We start from the raw sequence: 22,173 nt of genomic DNA on the forward strand, positions 1-22,173 counted from the left end.
TTACTCTATAATTACTTAATTGATCTAATTTGAAATCGATTTAGAAAAATAAAATAAATTTAGATTCTTATTTTGTATGGATATAATATTTTAACATTATTTAAATTTAAAATAAATTGGATTTAATTTGACTTTATTGAATCCGACTCTTACATCCGAATTGAATCGAGAATAATCCCATTTTTATTATAAAAAAGATTATTATTTATCACATTTGTAAATTGAAATATTATATACTCCATTTTACTATAAACATTTGACAAAACTGAAGAATAAAATGGATTTAAAAAATAAATGTATTAATCAGAAGATAAGTTCCTTTTCCTTATTATAATTGGTTCAAGGGAAACCACCAATTTTTACCATTGAACAATGAATAAATAGCCTTACAAGTCAAATGACGCTTGACACTTGCATACGCAAGGTCGATCGCAAGCCTCATGGTGAATGATTTATACGAGTACATGCTAATACACATTGCAGAAATTTTCTCACACCGAATTATTGAATGCTTTATTCTACTTCATCATTTTTTAAAAAAAATTTATTTTTTAATTGACACTATACTATTATCACGCATATTTGTAACACTTAATAATTTTAATTATTAGTATTGTAAAATTATAAAAAGTGAATATTAATAAAATATACATATAGACGATTCAAACATGATCTCACATGATTATATTTTATCGCATATATAAATCACATAAGCGAGTCAAAGTATAGTGTGTGAATAATGTAAAAGTCAAACGGTGTCAAGTAAAAAAAAAATTGTGGAAATATTTATAAATCTTTTATTCGTAATAAACAAATGAGGAAAACATATTTTTCCACGACCAAATATAATTTTTTTTTTAATGGATAAACATAAAACTTATAAAGTCAAAACGTCAGAAAAGGTAAGCTGTTGAATATTCCTAATTGCTTTATGTTCAGACCAAAATATATGGGTTGTGCCCTAAAAGGATAACATAAAATCTTTATGCCTTTCTTTATTTCATCATTTACTAAATGTCGTTGGTTGCTTATACGCAGTCTTTATACAATCGGATATTAGAGATAAGTAAAATTAACTACGCACATTCAAGTTATCGTCTCATAAATTTCTAATAACAAGTTTATGCGTTCATTATATATATAATTATATTAAATCAAGCTCCGCCAAAGTACGGAGAGTTTGAGGGAATGAGTTCATACATATTCGTTCTTCAAATCGATTAGTATCCCACCTAGCCACCGTATGAGCAACGGTATTACCCGCTCGCTTAATGTGATTACATGAAAAATAAGAAAAACTACCACTTAATCTAGCAATATCCTCATAGAATAGGAAAATAGGAGCTGCACCCGTAGTTTGTTGTTGAATTGCTCGAACAGTAGAGCTTGCATCACATTCCAGAATGACCTTATCGAACCCCAGCCTCAGTGCCAATTCGACCCCATACTTAGCTGCACCTGCTTCTGTCATTTCAGGGGTCCAACTGGCATTAATTCTCTTCACCGCCACTGCCAACAAACCACCTTGGTCACTCCGAAATACCACCCCCAACTGCACGAATCCCTGACCAGAAATATGGGCATCGACATTAAGCTTAACCACCCCGATTGGAGGACACAACCACCGAGCTGCAGATAGTACCTGCTCTCCCCTCACAATACCCCCAACTCGTGCTTTGTAGAGGCAATAATCAGCACATAATATGGAAAAACCAGTAGCCACCATGACAGGATTGAAGCTATCATCCTTCTCCATCACATGCAAGTTCCTACAATACCAAGACGCCCAAGCAAGAGCTGCAAAGACCCTTAAGTTGTCTTTATTAATTTTCTTCGCACACCACACTAGACAATCAGCAAAGGAAGAAGCAGGGGCTTCATTTAAAAGCTCAAAAAAATCACTAGTTGCCCAAATTTCCTTTGCATACTTACAGTGAAAGATAGAGTGCATAATTGTCTCTTCATTTGCACCACAAATTGTACAAGCCATGGAGTCTTGCATATGACGTTTGTGTAGCACCCCCATGACTGCCATCTGCCCTTTGCACGCTCTCCAGAGGAAGTGACTTAGCTTTGGCGGACCGTCAATATTCCATATCAACCTCCAGCAATCTGTCTCACCAGATCCATGAAACAACTCCCAAGTTCTCAAATTCCCAAGACGCCCAAGCCAATACCCACTCTAACAGTATAAATATCGTTCGAAGTAGGCCACCAATACCGTCTATCACACGGCCAAGAATTAGAGAGAGGCAAGTCGAGGATTGCCCTCCTATCATTCACTGCAAATGTAGCGTCAATCACCTCCTTATCCCAGCAACCCCTTTCAACATCTATGAGATCACATACCCTCAGATTCATATCGCTATTTGGTGAAGGAGTTGGCACAATGTAAGATCCTTCTCCCATCAACCATGCATCATCCTAAACCCGAATTGAAGAACCGTTTCCAACTCTCCATTTCATCCCATCAAGCAACAAAGCCTTCGAACCCCATATGCTTCTCCAACTATAACTCGGATCATACCCCAAAGAGGCATCAATAAAATCGGAGTTCTTGTAGTACCTAGCCTTCAACACTTTATGTAGCAGCGAAGAATTGTTATTGCTAAGCCTCCACCCTTGTTTAGCTAGCATTGCTTGATTAAACACCCGAAGGTCTCTAAAGCCCATACCACCCATAGATTTCGGGAGACACAGAGCATCCCACTTTTGCCAATGCATTTTACGCGTCGTGTCAGTTGAACCCCACCAAAAGCGAGCCAAAATAGCATGGATCTCATCAATTAAGCCATCGGGAATACGAAAAATACTCATCATGTAAGTAGGAATTGCTTGAGCAACCGCTTTGATGAGAACCTCTTTTCCCGGCCGAGACAACAACTTTTCCTTCCAACCCTGAAGCTTTTTCCATATCCTAGCCTTCAAACCTGCAAAGATTGCCTTCTTCGATCTCCCAATAATAGTAGGTAGTCCCAAATACTTCTCATGTCTATCGACCACTCGAACTCCAAGGGTTTCCACAATAGCATTCCTTCTTTCCGGATTCACACATTTGCTAAAGGCTACTTCTGTCTTGCTTAGATTAACATTCTGACCGGAAGCCCTTTCATACGTACTGATAATTTCAGCAATTTTAGAGCATTCTTGCAATGTAGCTTTTGCAAACAATATACTATCGTCCGCAAAAAACAAATGTGAAATCCTAGGAGCTCCTCTACAAACACGAGCCCCATGGATGGCATTATCCCTAGCAGCTTTCGAAATAAGAGAAGAGAAAGCATCCGCACATATCAGGAATAAATATGGGGATATAGGATCACCTTGCCGCAGACCCCGAGACGGAATCAACGACCCATAAATTCCACCATTGTATTTGAAAGAAAAAGAAACACTAGACAAACATTACATAATTCGATTAATCCAACTCTGCAGAAAGCCCATTTTTTCCATTACTTTTCCCAGAAAACTCCACTCCACCCTGTCATACGCTTTACTCATATCAAGTTTAAGCGCAAACGTACCATCTTTCCCTTCCCCTTTGCTCTTCATACTATGAAAAATCTCGAAAGCAATAAGAGCGTTGTCCGTGATAAGTCTATTAGGAACAAAAGCACTCTGATTTTCCGAAATAATCGAGCCAAGCATTGTCTTCATCTTATTTGCAAGAGTTTTAGAAATAATTTTGTACAACACATTGCACAAACTAATGGGTCTAAACTCCATCATCGTCTTAGGCTCTTCGCATTTCGGTATCAAGACTATACATGTACGGTTCACCTCCCCCAAATCCACCCTCCCATGCCACCAAGATTTTACAAACCTGATAACATCCCCTCCAATAGTATCCCAAAATTTCTGGAAAAATAATGCATGCATCCCGTCAGGTCCCGGTGCCTTGGTTGGATGCATTTGAAATAAAGCTTCCCGAATCTCCATACTAGTAGGCTCCTTCTCCAATACTCTCCGCATTTCTGAAGTAACAAGTGGATCAATCCCACTTACAGCCTCCTCAAAGTTACTTGGATGGTCAGAAGCAAAAAGACCACCAAAGTATGAAGATATAGTAGTATCCAGCTCTTTCTGTGATGTTCTCCACTCACCATGCTCGTCAAATAAGCCCATAATAGCATTGCGTTTCTTCCGTTGACTCGCCTTATGATGAAAGTAGGTGGTATTTTTGTCACCATCCCGGAGTTCATTAGATCTTGCCCTTGCATACCAATAAGACTCTTCAAGTCTTCGCAGTTCATCAATCTCCTTTCTAATTGCATTACACTGTTCAAGCAGAGCCGCATCTAGCCTACTTCCCTGTATTTCTCTGAGACGACTTTCGGCATTTTTAATTTTCTTTTTAAGGACTCCGAAAGTCTTGGATGCCCAAGTAGAAAGACCCCCAGCAACATTTGCAATCCTAGCATGCATAGGCTCCCCTACCCTCGCACTCCAACAATCCGACACTACCTTAGCACATTCCTCATTCGACAACCATAATGATTCGAACCTGAAAATTTTCTTTTTCTTTTTTTCTCTAGCATCCTCCTTCCCACATTTTAATAGTATAGCTGCGTGATCCGAGTGACAAATGGGGAAATTTATTACCTCATGATACGGGAACAACGAGCACCATCCCTCCGTAGCAATGAACCTGTCCAGCCGTTCTTGGACTAAAGTTTTCATACAATTCCCTCGCTGCCACGTGAAAGTATTACCTTTGAACCCAAGATCACGAAAGCCACAGTCATCCATAACCTCTCTAAAAGCATCCATTTCCCTTTCACCTCTCACCGCCCCACCACATTTTTCGTTCATGCTAAGGATCTCATTGTAATCACCGAAACTCAATATAGGAATGTTGCTGCCATTTTTTATCTCCTTCAAGAGTTCCCACGCCTGGTACTTATTATTTGCCTCGGGCCAACCGTACACTCCTAGAGCTTTCCAAATTGGAACTCCATTATTATCACACACATTTGCTTCGAAATGATGATTTGAGTATGAACACATACTCACCTTGATATCTCTCCACCAAAAACACATCCCACCCGACCTTCCATTACTACTCAAACATATGCCATTTGTGAAACCACATCTATTTCTGATTACTTCTAGTCTCTGTGCATCAATTTTCGCCTCCATTAAAAAGACGATATTCGGCATGTCCCTCCAACACCAATCTTGGAGGGCTTTTACTGTTGACGGGTTTCCAAGCCCGTAACAGTTCCAGCTCAATATTTTCATTGTCCTTCGCGGTGTTGGTCATCACCAGCCACCGCTACTTGGATAGATTGCACACCATCCGAACCATCAACACACATCTTCACTTTCTTTGCCTCTCCTTCATCCGAAAAATCCACCATCCCACTCACATTACACACACTCTTTCGCTTACCCATGCTAGTCTCATCAGCAGCCTCATCTGTTACCATAGCAGATTGTCCATTCCCCTGCTTACGAGCAAATTAAATTTTTTAATCCTCCTAGTATTAGAGTTTGTAGGCAGAGTACCACTTGAAAACACAAGAGAAGGAGTAGCTGGTATCTTCGTAGCACTATGTTCCAAAGTCAACAATTTATCACCAAACCCATCACAATTATTATTCTGACTGTCCCCCACCACAGTATTAATGTCATGAGAAATTCCACCCATAGGTCCCACCTTCTTATTCAATGATTCCTGCTCATGGAAATCAAGGATAAACTTTTCCCCACTAGCAGAGGAATTTGTTTGAGCCAAAGTAGTATCATTGTCTCTAGTAACAAACAATTGCTTCCTACTACTTTTAATCTGAGCCATCTCATCAGCATTTTTAACAACTCCTTTTTGAGGGGAGGCCCTTAGGAAGAGCCCCCACCCAAGCCTTTTCTCCTTTTCCTCATCAGATAGAGCCACACAGTCTTTTTCGGAATGTCCAATTCTACCACAAGCAAAGCAAAAATACGGCAATCGTTCATATTTAAATTCAATTTTCACTTGCTCCCCCCTCTTGTCTTTCATCCATTGATATCGACGCAAAGGCTTTCTTATATCTACCATCACCCTGACCCTCCTATATCTATCCAGACCAAATTCAACATCCTCCATATCAATGAATTCCCCTAAATTAGCAGAGATTGCTTTTACAAAAGAATTCGAACGACAATTAAAAGGTAGGTTCCTAACCCTTACCCAAAACGGAGAGAAATTTAACTGGATTTGATCCGGTTGTTCATTGCCTTCGACCTCCTTTAGCACAAGCAGGTGATTTTCCCAACACCACGGTCGTCCTTGTAATACTTTCTCCTTGTCCCTCCAATGAAGAAACTGAAAAGCATACAGATTAGGGCTAAGGATTCTAATTATCAATTTATCTTGAAGTGCCCAGACCTTCAACATTGTTCTTTTGAACGCTTCAAAATTATACGGCCGTTCAGTGCATAGTCTACCCACCAATAATAGTTCAATATTATCGGCAGCCTCCTCACAGTCAATGTTACCAACATCAATAAGATCCCCATCCTCCTCTTCAATTCTAAGAGAAGAACACTTCAGAGCCAATTCGTCGGCCATAGTGCCGAAGCTTTTCGTTCAGGACGGAGACGCAGCGTTCGAAACGGAGGAACTTCTGTCTTTCGAGAGAGCAAACCCTATTTTTCGAGGGAGGTTATTTTAAATCAATTACTCCGTACTAATTTACTATTATCATCATTTATTATATATATATATATATATATATATATATATATATATATATATATATATATATATATATATATATATTACAAGATTAAGTTTAAAACGAAGAAATAGTATGTATTGAATTTCATGATTAACAAAAGAAAATCATAACTTTCATGCTCGAACACGGAGGGAGTAGTTGTAAATAAAAATGCATTAATTAAGGTCGAAGAGGATATTTTTGTAGAGCATGTATGTCAAAAATGTATTATTATTATTATTAGTTTATTACTATTATTATTTTGTAATTTATCTTCTTTTCCTTTGCTTTTCTTTTGTGTTATTCTTGCCATGTAGTTATACAACTTTTGTTCTCATTTCATATACCAAGCAGTTTCTTTTATCTTTGTTAATATCTGTAAAAAAGAAAAATAAGAACACCAAATCCACGTGTATACGATCAATCTATTGCTTAAAGTTCTAATAAAAAAATTATAAAGTAATTCTTTCTAATCCATGTTTGACTTACAACATGGCATAATTAGTCAAATACTGCTAATTTTTCATTAACATTTTCTTTACGGGTGGAAGGAGTGAGGAAGGATATGAAGTGCATGGATTTACGTGAGGATGAAGTTTTGGATCGTAAGGGATGGAGGAGAAAGATTTATGTTGATGACTACACGGAATAATCAAATTTGGTTCATGTTAGCCGACCCCACTTTTGGGATTAAGGCTTTGATTGATTGATTGATTGATTGATTGATTTTCTTTACGGGTGGACCTTTAGCTGGATAACCATTTTTGACTTGTAACTTTCAGCCTATGTTTACCGCGCTTGGTGCTTATCTACCTACCATTTTTTTCTCAGGGATAACGTCATAACGTAGATTGTCCAAGTTAATTAAACGATGGATTAGTTCCCAATGTATTCACGTAGATTGTCCAAGTTAATAAAAAGATGGATTAGTGTTGGGCCCGTACTCCCAGGAGCCCAAAAGATGTAGGGCATGGCCAAAGGATCCAAGAAGCAACCAAATAAAAAGAAATCAAGCTAAAAGGCTTGATTGACTAAATTATAGAAAAGAAATCAATCAGCAAGGCAACAAGGAAAGCATACCAAAAATACATAATGCAGTAAGGAAAGAAGAATAATCAAACATAAATCTTCCCTATTTGATGTAAGTAGTTGTAAACCCTAGGGATCCCTGAGTATAAATAGCTAGCAATACATGTATAGCCTCATTCATACATGAATACTTGAAAATATAAGCAAATTACTTGATAATATTGTGTTCATTCGGATCAAGGAGACAATCCTTACTTAGTATTGTCTTCTTACTCTTATTTCTTTGTTAATTTACTCGTTCTTATTGTGTTATTGTTCTTGATTATTGTGATTGTTATTTGAAGGATTGATTGTTATTACTTCAAAAACCTTAAGCAAATTCCTAGAAACCACCCCTCTAAGATTCGTCCTAAACAATTTGTCGCCCACCGTGGGGCTAATAATAAGTTACCTGCCATAAACTCTCCAAAAAGACCAAAAAAAAAAAAAAAACCTTCCAACCATGACTAGACATCCAGTATCCTTCAATATAGCTAAAATCAACAAAGGAATGAACGCATTCCGCCAAACCTTAGACCAACAAAAAAGCCAGATTGAAATCTTGTTAGCCCAAAAAGTCTAAACTGCGGCCAAACTCACTAGCATAACCAAGAATAAAGCCCTCCGTAGCCAAATACATTCAGTTGCGTCCAAAACAACCAACACCAGGAAAAACATTGAAGGCATAGCCATGCAACTCGACCTATTTGGAGCTTTCCAAACCCTTGGCAACGGGGAGAAAGGTTCTAACAACAGTGTTGCAACCCTGGACTAAGATTTTATTGATGCTGGTGCTTTCTAGAAAGGCAAGCGAGCAGGAGCTGAGGAGGGAAAGATAGAAAAGGTGGTCAAGGAATACCTCAAGGCTTTCGAGACAGAGATTGCGAAAATTCTCGGAGTGCCAAAGCCTATGGAGGAAGAAGCTACAGATAACTACATAGAGTCATCCTTCTCAGAAGAGATCGTCATGGTAGAAGTACTAAAAAGGTTTAGCACACCCAGCATGGCCATGTACGATGGTACAACAGACCCTGATGAGCATGTGTCCCTTTACAAGCAAAAAATGATGACCAACTCTATCCCAAGAGACATCAGAGAGGCAATAATGTGTAAAAGCTTTGGAGCCACCTTGTCAGGTTCAACCCTTACATGGTTAATTAATTTAGATAATGAGACTATTCGATCTTTTTCAAGAATGGTCAACCTATTCAAAATTCAGTTTGCTGGCAGCCGAAAGATTGAGAAGGAATCTTCAAATCTCTACAGAGTTGTGCTAAGGCATGAAGAATCTATGAGAGACTACCTTAACAGGTTTAATAGGGAGAATATCAGAATACACAAATGCGATGCTCCCACAACTATTGAAGCTTTCAAAAGAGGACTATTAGACCATAGCGATCTCTATAAGAAATTGACCAAGTATCTCTGCACAACTTTTGAAGATGTTCAAGCCAAAGCAATGGCCCAAGTTAGGTTCAAAGTGGATGTCTATGCAAGAAAGACTCCCGAGCCGGATCTTTCGTCAAGAAGAAGCAACAACTTCCCCATAAAGGATCATAGATACAAGCTATATCAACGATCCTGCTTTGAGGAGGGAACAATCAATGCTGTCGAGGGAGAATTCACAGACTGGATGGAAAATCCCGAGCTCCAATCTAAATAACATGAATACTGTTTCAATGTTAACCTTACATGTGTGATTAGGACCCTGATACAAAATGGAGAAACCGTGCAATGGCCCATGAAGAACGACATGCCAGGAGAAAAGAAAGATCCATTGAGGTGGTGTAACTTCCATTCAGACATCGGTTACACTATCGACGAATGTGTGGCGCTTAGAAAGGATGTTTCCTAGTTGCTGAAGAAAGGGTATCTCAAGGAACTCATGATGAACATATCAAAATCCAGTTAGAGAAAGAGAGTCCAATCAAGGAAGATTCCTACCTCATCCTCCAATTGTCAAAGCCATCAATTTCATCTCTGGAGGATCAGAAGTGTGCGATTTGACGTACTCGGCAGCAAAGCGTCACGACAAATAAAGTAACTTGAACAAGCCAGCTAAGAATGTGCAAGAAAAGATAGATGTTCTAATCATATTTGAAGAAAGTGATGTAGTAGAAGAGCACCATGATGGCCTAGTAATATCACCCCCAGTCGGAAACTGCCTAATCAAGAAGATCCTAGTTAAAACGAAAGCTTAGCCAATATCATTATGCTTGATACAGTGAAACAAAGGAGAAGGACATCATCAATAAGTCAACAATGCTGGTCGGATTCAGTGGAGAAACTAAGAAGACCATTAGAGAGATTTCACTTCCCACCCTATGCATAAGGGATCAAACTTCAAGTGAAGTTCTTAGTGATCGATACTCTGACGCACTAAAACATAATTTTGGGCGGACCTTAGATACCTGAAATGAAAGCCATCCTATCTACAAATCATCAAATAATCAAATTTCCTACTAAATGGGGAAGCCAAGAAATCAAGGGAGATCCAAAGGAAGCCAAAGAATGCTATAAGATAGCCTTGAAAGCAACATCTACAGAGAAAGAGTTAGCATAGCAATCATACATTCAGTTGAGCCAGGAGAAGATCAGTATAGCAGAGGAACAAGAAGCAATCGAGGTCCAGCTGAATCTGGATCATCCTTGTCAGATAGTATGGATAGGAGAAGAGTTAAACATAGATCTCAGCAAGCAAGTCCTAGACTACTTGGAGGCAGAGAAAGATGCGTTTGCACAGAAACATGAAGACATGAAAGGAACCTCCCTTAATGTGATTACACACAAGCTGAATGTAGATCCAAAGCACACACCAGTAAAGAAAAAAAAGAAGAAAGTTCACATCAGAAAAGAACAAAGTGATAAGTGAAGAAGTTCAAAATTTGCTTAGAATGTGATAAAAAGAGAGGCTTTACTCGGAATGGTTAGCCAACGTGGTGTAGTCTGAAAGATTAATTAGGAGTGGAGAATATGTATCAACTTCACAAACATCAATAAGGCCTGTCAAAGGATCCCTTTCCACCCCCTTACATCGACGCCATTGTACATGCAACAGGTTGGCACAAGTTACTCTCCTTCATGGACGCATATAGTGGATATAACCAGATTCTCATGCACAAAGATGACCAGGAAAAGACAACATTCATAACTAGCCAAGAAATACATTACTACAAGGTAATGCCTTTCGGATTGAAGAATACTGAAGCAAAAAATTAAAGACTAGTCAACAAGATGATCAAAATACAAATCAGAAATATAATGGAGGTATACATAGATGACATGGTGGTGAACTCCAAGAAAGAAACATATCACGTTAGAGATCTCAAAGAAGCCTTCTCTATCCTAAAGCAATACGACATGAAGTTGAATCCCACAAAGTGTATATTCGGAGTCCCATCAGGAAAATTCTTAGGCTGCATGGTGACACAACGAGGAATATAAGCTAATCCAAAACAAGTCAAAGGCCATACTCCACTTCAACCAAACTCAAAGAAGTACATACAAAGCCTTACTGGAAAAATAGCAGCACTGAACAGATCCATCTCTAAATTTTCAGATAAAAACAAGGTATTATATGACGTGCTTATAGGCACCTAATTTTGGCCTCTTGTCCCGAAAGGAAATGCGATGATGTTACAAAAATCCGTTCTTCATGTTAGATCAAAATTGAAATGTTTATGGACTATGAAAAGAATTATGATGTAAGTTGAAACCCATATTTGAGACCAAGTTATCTTAGAGCCTTGTCCGATTACTAATTAGGCCTAAAACATGTTCATACATGTTTAAACTTGATTAATAACGAACCCAAATGCGTCAAATACAATAGAACCTACATTGTTGAAAATCGAGCCAAACAGATAAACCAACCATCAAATTCCCATAAAAGGCCTATACAAATGGATAACCCTTTCAAAAAGCTTTCCAAAAGTATACTATAAGCCCAGTTCCGAGCCAAAACGAAGAAGTTATGATCAAAACACTAAACTGGGCCCAAAACCGACACCCTTGCACTCCAACGGCTATAACTTTTGATCCATAACATATTTAAACCTAATTCTAATGGAATTGGAAATTAGACATTCATAGATTTCCAATGATATCTCACACGCCTAAATTGGAATTTGCAATCAAAAGTTATGGAAGTTTTAAAACGCGTTTTCGTATAAGGCAAACAGTAAACCAGCGCAACTCAATCAGTTGCGCGCGCCTTGCGCTACTCATTGAGATGCTCGCGGCACCTAGTGCGACTAAGAAAGTTGCGCGCGCCACCTGACGGCGCGACTCTAAAACCCTAAACCTAGATCCCTACGCCTATAAATAGGGGTCTTCGTTCAGCATTACAGGGACCGAAAAAATCAGAATTAAAACCCTAGTATTCTCAAAACCCTAATCTCTCAACTTCTCTTACTATCATACTACCTTTTCTTCTCTCTTCCCAAATAATTTCAAACCCTAATTGAATCCATTGAACTCCTTGGAGGTACGAAGAAGAAAGAAAGTCCATAAACACATTAAACGGATATTTAACATAAAAGAAGAACGGTTAGTTTCCTGAGCACTTAGATAAATCACTTTTCCTTTATTGTTTAAATAACTTTAATTGAATAAATAGTGTTGTTTGATGACTTTAAACAAACTTTTAATTAATTAATTCACATATTATTCTTTTGTTAATCAAGAATAGAATTTGATAATTAATTGTTGTTTTATCACTTAAGACAAGGAGAATATTTTTTATTTTGTTCTTTTCACGAATATTGATTAAACAAAGAATAACGACTTTTGCAATGTAATTCCTACGTGATTAATGCTTGTAAATAAAATCAACTAACTTAGTCTTTAAGTATCTGTAGACACCCATTTGTGTCTCCCCAAAACCAAACCTAGTGATGAGTACCTTTCACGTCGAATCATAATCGAATGAAACGAAAGTGTGGAAAGGTCTAGTGTTGCGGAAAGTTTTTATTTCTTTTCTCTTCTTTCTGTTTTTGAAAACTTTATTTTAAGAAAACAGCAATCCAGTTTGGTTGGTCCATGATATGGGTCCAATAATGGTGTAGTTGGATGGGGCTTGCAAAGACCTTTCCAACGATATATTATAAGCCCAATTCCGATGAATATTGAGAAAATTATGGCCAAATTACCAAACTGGGCCCGGTTTGAGCTTTATGTACGGCCCAATGATCTTGGGGAGGGCCTAATATGATTTATCATTCCTAATGCAATTAGGAATGGTTTTAGTTGTCTAGAATCTTCTAGAAGGTTCTTTTCATTCCTAATTCAATTAGCATTGATAAGTTGACTTTGTTGACTTTTCAGAGTTTTTATTAAAATCAAATAGCATTTTCGAAGAAATTATATTATTTTATCCTCCAGTTCGGTAAACTTATCGGATTTTCGAAAACGCGTTAAAATCAAGCTTGGCGTCCAACCCCAGGCCTTGGCGCCAGCTAGCCAGGGTTGGCGCCAGCTCTGTTTCCTGAGCGTCAGACTCTATTTTGTTAATTTATCTTTTTTGGCTGATTTTCTCTATAAATATCGTATTAAAAACTCCGTTTTCAGGTATCAATTATCATCATTCACCATTCATTCACCAATTCTCCTCATTCACATGTTTTCCTCAACAATTAGTTTTAATTAGCATTCTTTCATTCATCTTTCCTCTAAACTTTGGTTTTCTTATACAAAATTCCGCATTCACAAGATCTAGAAACACCTAGCCATATTCGAAGTTGCCTTCGCCCTAGACGTGAAAGGTTTTAATTTCTGAGGGTTTGGTCCCAAATCTCTCTTTCAATTATTTAATTTAATTGTTTGTTTATTATTTTCCTTGAAGTTACTAACGTGTGTATTTTTTTATTAGAAAGAGGTACGAAGCATCAAAGTAAGTACTTTAATGGTTTTATTGATATTATGATGTAGAAATCATGTTTACATTGTTATTATGATATTCCTAGTATCATGTCTAGGGTATCTTTAATATTAAATATGATTGTTATGATGCTTTCTATTCTCTTCCTAATGATTGTTAGTATCATGTTAGGGTTAAAGATTTGATTTTTATTGCTTAGTGACATGCTAGGGTTTGTTATTAATCTTGTTAGTATCATGCCTAGGATCTTGCTATTTTTATTATGCTTTAACATGATTATGATTATGACTATAATTGTTATAATTATTATTATTATTTTGATGATGATTATTTTATTTAAGATGATTATTATCATGATATTGATTATTTACTATGTTGCTTGATGCTTATTTATTGTTATTGCTTGATCACCTTTTATGCATGTTAAAGGGAATTAGTACTTGTAATCACGCTTAATAAGATAATTAATAATCTTGTTTAGGGTTAATGAGATTATAATTCAAGTGATCGCCAATAATAGATTTATTTGTGCATTAATATCCAACCAACATAGATTAAACAGGTTTAGGCTTAATCCTATTGATTGCATGTTAATCAGAAAGCGCACATGAATACGATCAGAATAAAGTAGAGGCCTATTATTAGGGCAGGTTCAATCTCTTTTAGGTTGGATTTGTACCTTCATCCCCGAACCCTTATTTGGTTCATGACCTTATGGAGTTGACGATCTCTTGGATCGTTAAGGGGTGTAACCTTCACCTCATGAACGGTTTACAAGTTCCTAAAAAAACTTGTTGGCGACTCTTTTGCTCTATCTTCTTCCCTTTTGGACGCCACCTTACTTTAGTGTATGATCACATTGGGGTTCAAGCTAGTGGGATTTAAAGGCTTGAAATTATTCCTTACAGTATCACGTTGCATATATTGTTTGGTAATGAAATTTTGAAAAGGAAGAGCTAGTAGAGGCCGTACTAGGGCTAAGATAGCGATTCCCCTCTAAAGGGAACGTTATCTTAGTACCCTCGCTCCCGAACTCATTTCTGGTTTACGTAGACCAATTTGGGCATGGTTAAACTTATGATTCGTGCTAATTATTCCATGAACTACACATGGAAGAAAGGCATGAACGAGGTTTATGAGTTTTCCTAAAACTCATTGGCGACTCCTACTTGTTTCTTACAAAAAAGCGTGATGAGAGTATCATTTCTAATTCAAGGTCTCCCAAATAGTCAGGAATTCAAATCCTAATACACCCTAACAAGTGTAAAGTCCCAGGATTTTAAATGGCCAAGGGCATTTAAGGAGAGGACCCCTTACGATGGGATCACCCTCCTTATAGTGGCGACTCTGCTGGGGACTTAGAGGTTACAAGATTAGTTCGTAGTTATGGTTCAAGGTTTCCAACACTAGGTTGCCTATGGATTGTAACGAGAACTAACTTGGATAATCTCTAGTTAGAGAGCGAGACTCGAACGCATAATATCTTCCTTTTTCACAAAAGTAAAAATCAAACAAGCAACATTGCATCATGCATAAGCATAACACACTTTAACCATTGGGGATTGGCTCATTGACTAAGGGTTGCCAACACTAGGCTTCTATCCCAAAATCAATAACAATCATCCCACCCATATCGCCAATAAAATGTTGGTAGGGCTATGTCGTGGGTCAACACGTTGAGTGATTGATTCGTGCATCGTCCCTTAAGATATGGTACCTTTGGACACCCAAGCCTTGACCTTAGAATGACATTGTATGCTTTGACGGTTCCTTTTATGTGCTTATGTGACTACATGAATATGTGCTTCATGTCTAATCTAACTAATTCCAACTTGTTACCTAGAGATATAATAAAAAAAAAATTCGCAAAAATTATGGTTTTACAAAAAAAAAAAAAAAAAAAAAATTATCGTTCTTTTTGCGTTTTTGCAAAAAAAAAAAAAAAAAAAAGTTGAACCTACCAGGTGGCACGCGCAACTATCAAAGTTGCGCGAGCCCTCCAAGCGCAAGTTCTGAAGTTACGCGCAGCACCTACGTGCAACTCTGTGTCATGTGCGCGCCCATTGTTCAACGTTGACTTTGACTTATTACGACCAATATCATACGGAGAAAACGATACTACCGCTTCAAGATTAATCGTTAAGTAGGTGCTAAAAATATCTTTTTGGCTAACAACGTTGTCTAACTTTTACTACGATCGTCTTTTTTTTTAAAAACATGTTTTTTTTATCGTTCTTTTTGCGTTTTCGCAAAAAAATAATAAAAAAAATGACTGCATGTGGTAGATGCTACTCTTGAAGATGCACTATCCACCTTAGCGCAAGACTGTAAATTGCGCGTGATACTATTTTTGATTAAGATGATTTGTTTACGTACTTGATAATCGAGCTAATGACATTATTTCTTATGAGGTTCGTCATTAAAAGTTCGCATTTCTTAATAGGACGTCATTAATATGCTTATTCTTAAACGTGCCTATTTTCGTGTTCATCATTTTTTTAGTTGTAATTGGTCAACCTTGATTTAAGAGTATAATTTATTTACCTCTTCTATGGTTTAAAAAGAAAATCCCGAGAACTTTAATTGGGATGATAGCCTCACGCAAAAAAAGAAGAGAGAGAAAAATAGAACGAAAAAAAAGAAATGTCATTCTTTAAAAAAAAAAAAAGAAGAGAGAGTATGATACAAAAAAAAAATATATTATTCTCAGAAAAAAAGAGAGAAGATATTGAATGATAAAACCGAGAAAATGATTTAATTATTTCTTGGATTTTACATTCGGAGGCCATCATTCTTTTTAAACAAATAGTAATATATTATCCTTTAAAGATAAGCAATATGAGAATCATAATTAAAAAAAAAAACGATATTGATCTCTATTGTAATCTAAATGATCAACAAATACTATAGTATATTGATCATTTTAAGGAGTATGTTCGGGTTGATTAATATTCCTAAAATTTGATGAGCATTTTCAATCCAACTTTCTTGACTTTCTCTTCTACCTTTTTCGAAAACAATTGATTTAAAGCAAAATCCTTAGATGATTACCTTGTTGAAGTCAACACAAATCATGACATTCCATTAATGATTGTTCGTGAATTTTTTTGACATTCTTCATTAACAAACTTGCTTAAAGTGAATTCGTATTACAAGGATTAAAAAAAAAGAAATAAAACAATCATTTTGACTTTGGTTCTTTGTTTGAATGCTTGGCAGAAAAGGTTTAAGTGAACACGCTCAATTTCTTGTGATACACATTACTAGATCATCTTCCACATTCGCATACTAGTCCAATCATGGGTGACAAAGCAGCATTGGAGAAACTTAGAGAGGAACTCCAAAACCTAAAGGCCCTATGAGAAGAATAAGCCCAAATGAAGGCTCATAAAAAAGCAGAAAAGGCTAATATAAAAGCAGAAAAAGAAAAAGAAAACATTCTGCAAGAAAAAGCAAGAGCCGAAAGAGTAGAGGCCTTAGAGAAACTTGTCCTTCGAGCTAACTCAGGGAATAAGTACTTCAATTATGAGCTTGCACCACAACCTAGTGGCAAGACACTCCCACAAAAGTTCTTGACTACGGATTTTCCAACCTTTAAGGTTACATACAATCCTAGAACTCACTTAATGAGCTTTATTGGAATTATGGCATTGAAAGGGGTTGAGCCAAGCCTTTATGCATGTACTTTTCCTCTTTCATTGGACCCAACTGCTAGATATTGGTTTTATAAGCTCGATGCAAAACAAACTTCCACTTGGAGTGACGTTGTAAAAGCGTTTTTAACCCAATATGGAGATAACATCAAGCTCACAACTACCTTGCGCGATTTCGAATTGCTTAAGCAAGGGGAAGAAGAAGGCTTCATTGACTTCTTTTCCAGGTGGCTATCAAAGGTTGCTCTTATTCCACAATGACCTCCGGGTCATGAACTTGTCCCAAAGTTCATAGACAATATGTCTCCACCATACAAGTGCCATTTACAATACCTTGGTTTAGACACATTTCAAAAAGTCTATACTGTGGGAACATTAATTGAAAGGGACTTGATAAATGAAACCATGAATCATATAGATGGACTTGATTTTTAGAGAGGATTTCACCTACGTCGGAAACGGACAAAGCTCGAAGACGCGATCGCAAGAAGTTGTCAACAATTCAAGATGTAGATCCCTAGGTCTTGTTTTGTTTCTTTCCTTTGGTTTTTTTATGATAGACTAAGAGATTCATGCTGTCGAATCTACTTATTTTGTACTCTCGTTAATTAATGAATAAAAAAATATATTTTCAAGTACGTCTATCTTGTTCTCTTTTCAATCTCTTTATTGTTATTGACTTAAATTAAATAAAATGTATACATACAAATAGGCAATATCAAAAGGCATACATACTCAACACTTTAAGAATCTTAATAAGCTTTGGCTTACTAGATTTATCGAACGAAAAGAGGCCCATATTTGGCCCACAAAGAAAGGATATGATGATTTCACCAACACAGGAGGAAACTTGAAACTCCACAAATATAATCCCATGTTTTTAACCTTAGAGAAAATCCATGTTTTTGGCAGCCCTTTTGAGCCTTTTCAATTAAGCCTTAGTTATTCAACCTACATTATTCCATACCTTGGGATGGGAATGAAGCAAAGTTACAAATAGAAAATTGGGGGAACAAAACATAAGAGGGGGACACAAAGTTAGTCTAAACCCAAAAGGAAAGATCCAATGCAAAAGAAAGAAAGAAATCGTTCTAAACCCAAAACAAAACTTGTCGATAAAAAAAAGAGAAAAAAAAAAGAGATGACAAGGAAAAGGCACCTAATGTAGGAAGTTGCCACACAAAGAAGAAAGGTTTAAATTTGAGAAACACCAAAAGTAAGGGATTTTGGGAGTATACTTGAGCCTGTCCATTGTTCATAACCCCAAGCCTAGCCACGTTACGACCTTGGAAAGGCCCTCCTTGAGGTAGACCATAACCATATACCAAAATCATCATTCCATGAAAATATGGCCAATCTTAGGCCTTTGCACATATGGACCTACTATTAAGTAGTCATGCCCATATTTAAAATGCATGAAGTGTTGAGTTATGATTACCAGATCATATAAAAAAATTTCAAATGATTTGGATGATTTGATAGCCATTGGCTTGATTACATCATATTAGTATAGCAATCGAATCAAACTAATTCGATGTTTTCCATATCCTTTGCCAAAGAAAAATGAGATGACGATCACTTTAAAAAAAAAATACACAATCATCTTATTTTGTTTTAATAATAGGGCTATTTATGACCAAGGTAATTCAGGTTCTATATACATTGCCTAGAAAGAAAAAGAGTTAACACAATAAGTTGATTTGATATATCAACAGCTTTGACATCAACTTTAGATGTCTTTTACAACTCTTGAGAATTGGTCTTTTCACTTGTCATGAGCAACTAAAATGTCCGCCTACATGGGATATCTCCATCTTCTCTAAGCGAGGAATATTGATTGAACATGATTGCTACATGAAAAAAATGATCGTTATCACTATTACAAGTATACCTCACTGCCAAGTCATCATGATGATTCAAATATTAAGTCAATAATCCTTGATTTTCGAAAACATGTCTAATTTTCTTTCTTTATTCTTCTATGGGAAAGTTGGATTCCCCTTCCTTTTATACAAATCCTTCTTTTTTGTTCATTTCTTTTTTAGGGGGTAAGTCGGGATGATCCCTCCCATTTGGCAACTAAAATACTCAGAAATAGTATAATTTTTCCGCTCTTTTCCTCAAATTGGGGGCTTAAAAAAGCCAGGACATCCCCACTTCTCTCTATTTACAGATTTGAATACGCTATTTATGTTGTGAAATCAATGTCATGCAAAGCTTATTGCGAACCATCTTAATAACTTTAAATGACAAAGGGAAGAATACCACTTTTTATTATTTGACCAAGATAATTAATTATGTTACTTGATCAAACAATTTATGATAAACATATGCAATATTCCGCAAATTGAAAATAAATCTTGGGGCCTTAAATAAACATGAGAAACATCCCCTAGCATATGTATACATGAATTTCAAAAGTCACCTAAGTCTACACTTGGGGGCTTCAAATTAAAATATAAGTCTCACCTTAACTTTCATTTTAAAATGAGACTATATTTGGGAAAGTGATTAGAACAATTTTATAAATTATTCTAACACTCCACCAAACCTTAGCTAAGTTTGATAAACATTCATTTTCAGACTATGGTGCTTATTTAATTGAAAGAACTTCACTTTCAATAAGCAAAATATGACAATGATGACAAACACTAAAAAGCAGAAAAACATAAACAAAATCAGATATACGAAAGTTTGCTCACATTTTCATATCTTTGTTGAAATAAGTTGCAAATTACAACTTATCTTCATTAATGGACAAAAAAGTCACACTCAATCACGAGCTAGACTCTTCTTTCCACTTTGGGTCCAGTTTTTAAAATAATATAATTGGATCCCTTTTTAAATTTTGAATTCTAATTCGAAACAACATGTTTATAAAAAAAAATAGTATTCAAATTTTCCTTTCTGAATTTTTGTTTTCTTAAATAAATAAATTTTCAGATTCTCTATAACCGTTTGGATAATACATGTATTTTTCCAAAAGGAATGAATTAAGATTCGACTTCTTCTTGACTCAAACTTGTTCTCGCTTAGTTCTCCTGCGAATATTGGCTAAGGGGTGGTAAACAAACCACCTACTAGACCAAAATCAAAGATTGATAAGAACAAAGAAAATATTTGATGTTCTAAATCAACTTTGAGAATAAAATCACCACAATGATCTTTACAAACGTTTAGACATTAGGTATGATATACTAAACCTTAAACACAATTGTTTTGGTTTATAAACAAGCAAAGAACTAACTTGCTTTCTTAACATGACTTTAACAAAAATGTGAAAGCCATGTCATTGTCCTAAATATCTCAAAACAAAATAGGACACATACATAGGTCCATCCCAGTATCATATGAATGGCCTAAATGATAGCAAGTCTTTAGAACTACTCCAAATTGAGGGCTCGAAGACTTGTGAAATAGAAAGAATGCGCATAACCCGACACATGGGGGCTCCAATATCCACGAGAAAAAAAAATTGAAATATTCATACCATTTGATCTACTTTTGGGAATTGTCTAAGCTACATATGGTTTACGTAGATCTCGAGCCTTATAATTTTCAAATGCATCACAATGATTTAATGATCATTTTGTTCCTTTGAAAAATAAGTTTGCAACTGAATTTGGCCATTAAACAGGTTACATACTTGAGCCATTTTCAAATTCAATTTCAAAAACTAATCTTAGTGCATAATTGTTGTTTCAATACTTCAATTTACTCTAGAGATTAGAGAGTATGACTAGTGTAGAGCAAAATAAAGAAAATCATGATTCATACTTGTTCATATGAAATTTTAGTACTCAATCATTCATCATGAAAATTGTATCAAGACACTTTATTAACATAAGACAAACAATTTCATGAGTTAGAATGTAAACAAAAGACTCCTAAATTCTAAATTAAGGAGTCTTCATTTAAAATTATTCTCCATTGTTGCACACATTGGAATTTCGCAAGGAGGATAACATCAACTTTCTCGAGATTCAAAACAGTGACAAAATTTGAACTTAAAAGAAAGAATTCAAATGTAGCAAGAATAGACGAAAAATTTGAACAACATTTCATTTTTCCCTTACTTGTTCTAATGAATGACCAATATTACTAGAATTAGCAAATTTCTTTGTTAAAACTATCAATGGTCAAAAAACGGTTTAAACACACTAGTTTAATCTTCCAAGATCCTAGTTGTTATCATAATAAGATAAAACACGGGATTTGTAGACCCATTTTAAGCAACATGAAAGGGTCTAATTATTGACAACAAGCAAATCATCGAAGTCACCCAACACTGGGGGCTACAACATTCGAAAATGTAAAATGGGGGCTTATGAACCCGAAATATAACCAAGCTACACCAGTTTGATGATCTCTTCAAGAATTTCCTAAACTAACTAGTTTTGTGCAAATCTTGAAATCACAGTTTTATAAGTGAATAATAATATCGGTTATTTTTATCATTGATAAAACCAGTTTTGCAACTTACACATGAAAAAAAATATAATAATAAACATGAGTCGCAAGTACAAATTCATGCTATTATAAAATTTTAAAATTTCATTGATAATTCTAATTCATAATTGTTGTTCTAAACACTTCAATTTACATTAAAATTAACAAGTATAGTCTATGCGAGCAATAAAGTTCAAGCACAAAGTCAAAATTAGAACAAAAAATATATATATTCTCTTGGCATGCTCATACAGGATCAATACTTTGTCACTTTACATGAAATTTGTTGCAATATATTGCTTAAAGATGTACCAACGACAAACAAACAAATTCATGAAAAACAAGTCGAATAAAAAACCCCCAAATTCAAAATTTGGGATTTAACGGTTCGAAAATCGCCTAAATTCAGCCAAGAATGAACGAATTA

The 22,173-nt window shown here is 36.0% G+C and overlaps 1 protein-coding gene across 1 annotated transcript; it reads right to left on the reverse strand.

Moving 5' to 3' along the window:
• Nucleotides 1-1,144: 1,144 nt before the first annotated feature.
• On the reverse strand, nucleotides 1,145-2,409 carry LOC145624908 (uncharacterized). Its single transcript, XM_081677992.1, has 2 exons — nucleotides 2,269-2,409; nucleotides 1,145-2,182 (listed from the first exon to the last, which is right to left on the reverse strand). Exons 1-2 carry the CDS (start codon nucleotides 2,407-2,409, stop codon nucleotides 1,145-1,147), a joined length of 1,179 nt encoding a protein of 392 aa, XP_081534118.1.
• Between the last annotated feature and the right edge of the window lie 19,764 nt (nucleotides 2,410-22,173).

This window comes from Chenopodium album, chromosome 3, assembly GCF_948465745.1.
Source record: "Chenopodium album chromosome 3, dcCheAlbu1.1, whole genome shotgun sequence".
Taxonomy (NCBI): domain Eukaryota; kingdom Viridiplantae; phylum Streptophyta; class Magnoliopsida; order Caryophyllales; family Amaranthaceae; genus Chenopodium; species Chenopodium album.

Bases quoted from the DNA above. Each gene is read 5' to 3' on its own strand.
- LOC145624908 (XM_081677992.1), bottom strand. From the start codon at position 2,409: ATGGGAGAAGGATCTTACATTGTGCCAACTCCTTCACCAAATAGCGAT. The intron at 2,183-2,268 runs GCAATCCTCGAC...TTATACTGTTAG, and splicing joins TTGCAGTGAATGATAGGAGG to AGTGGGTATTGGCTTGGGCG.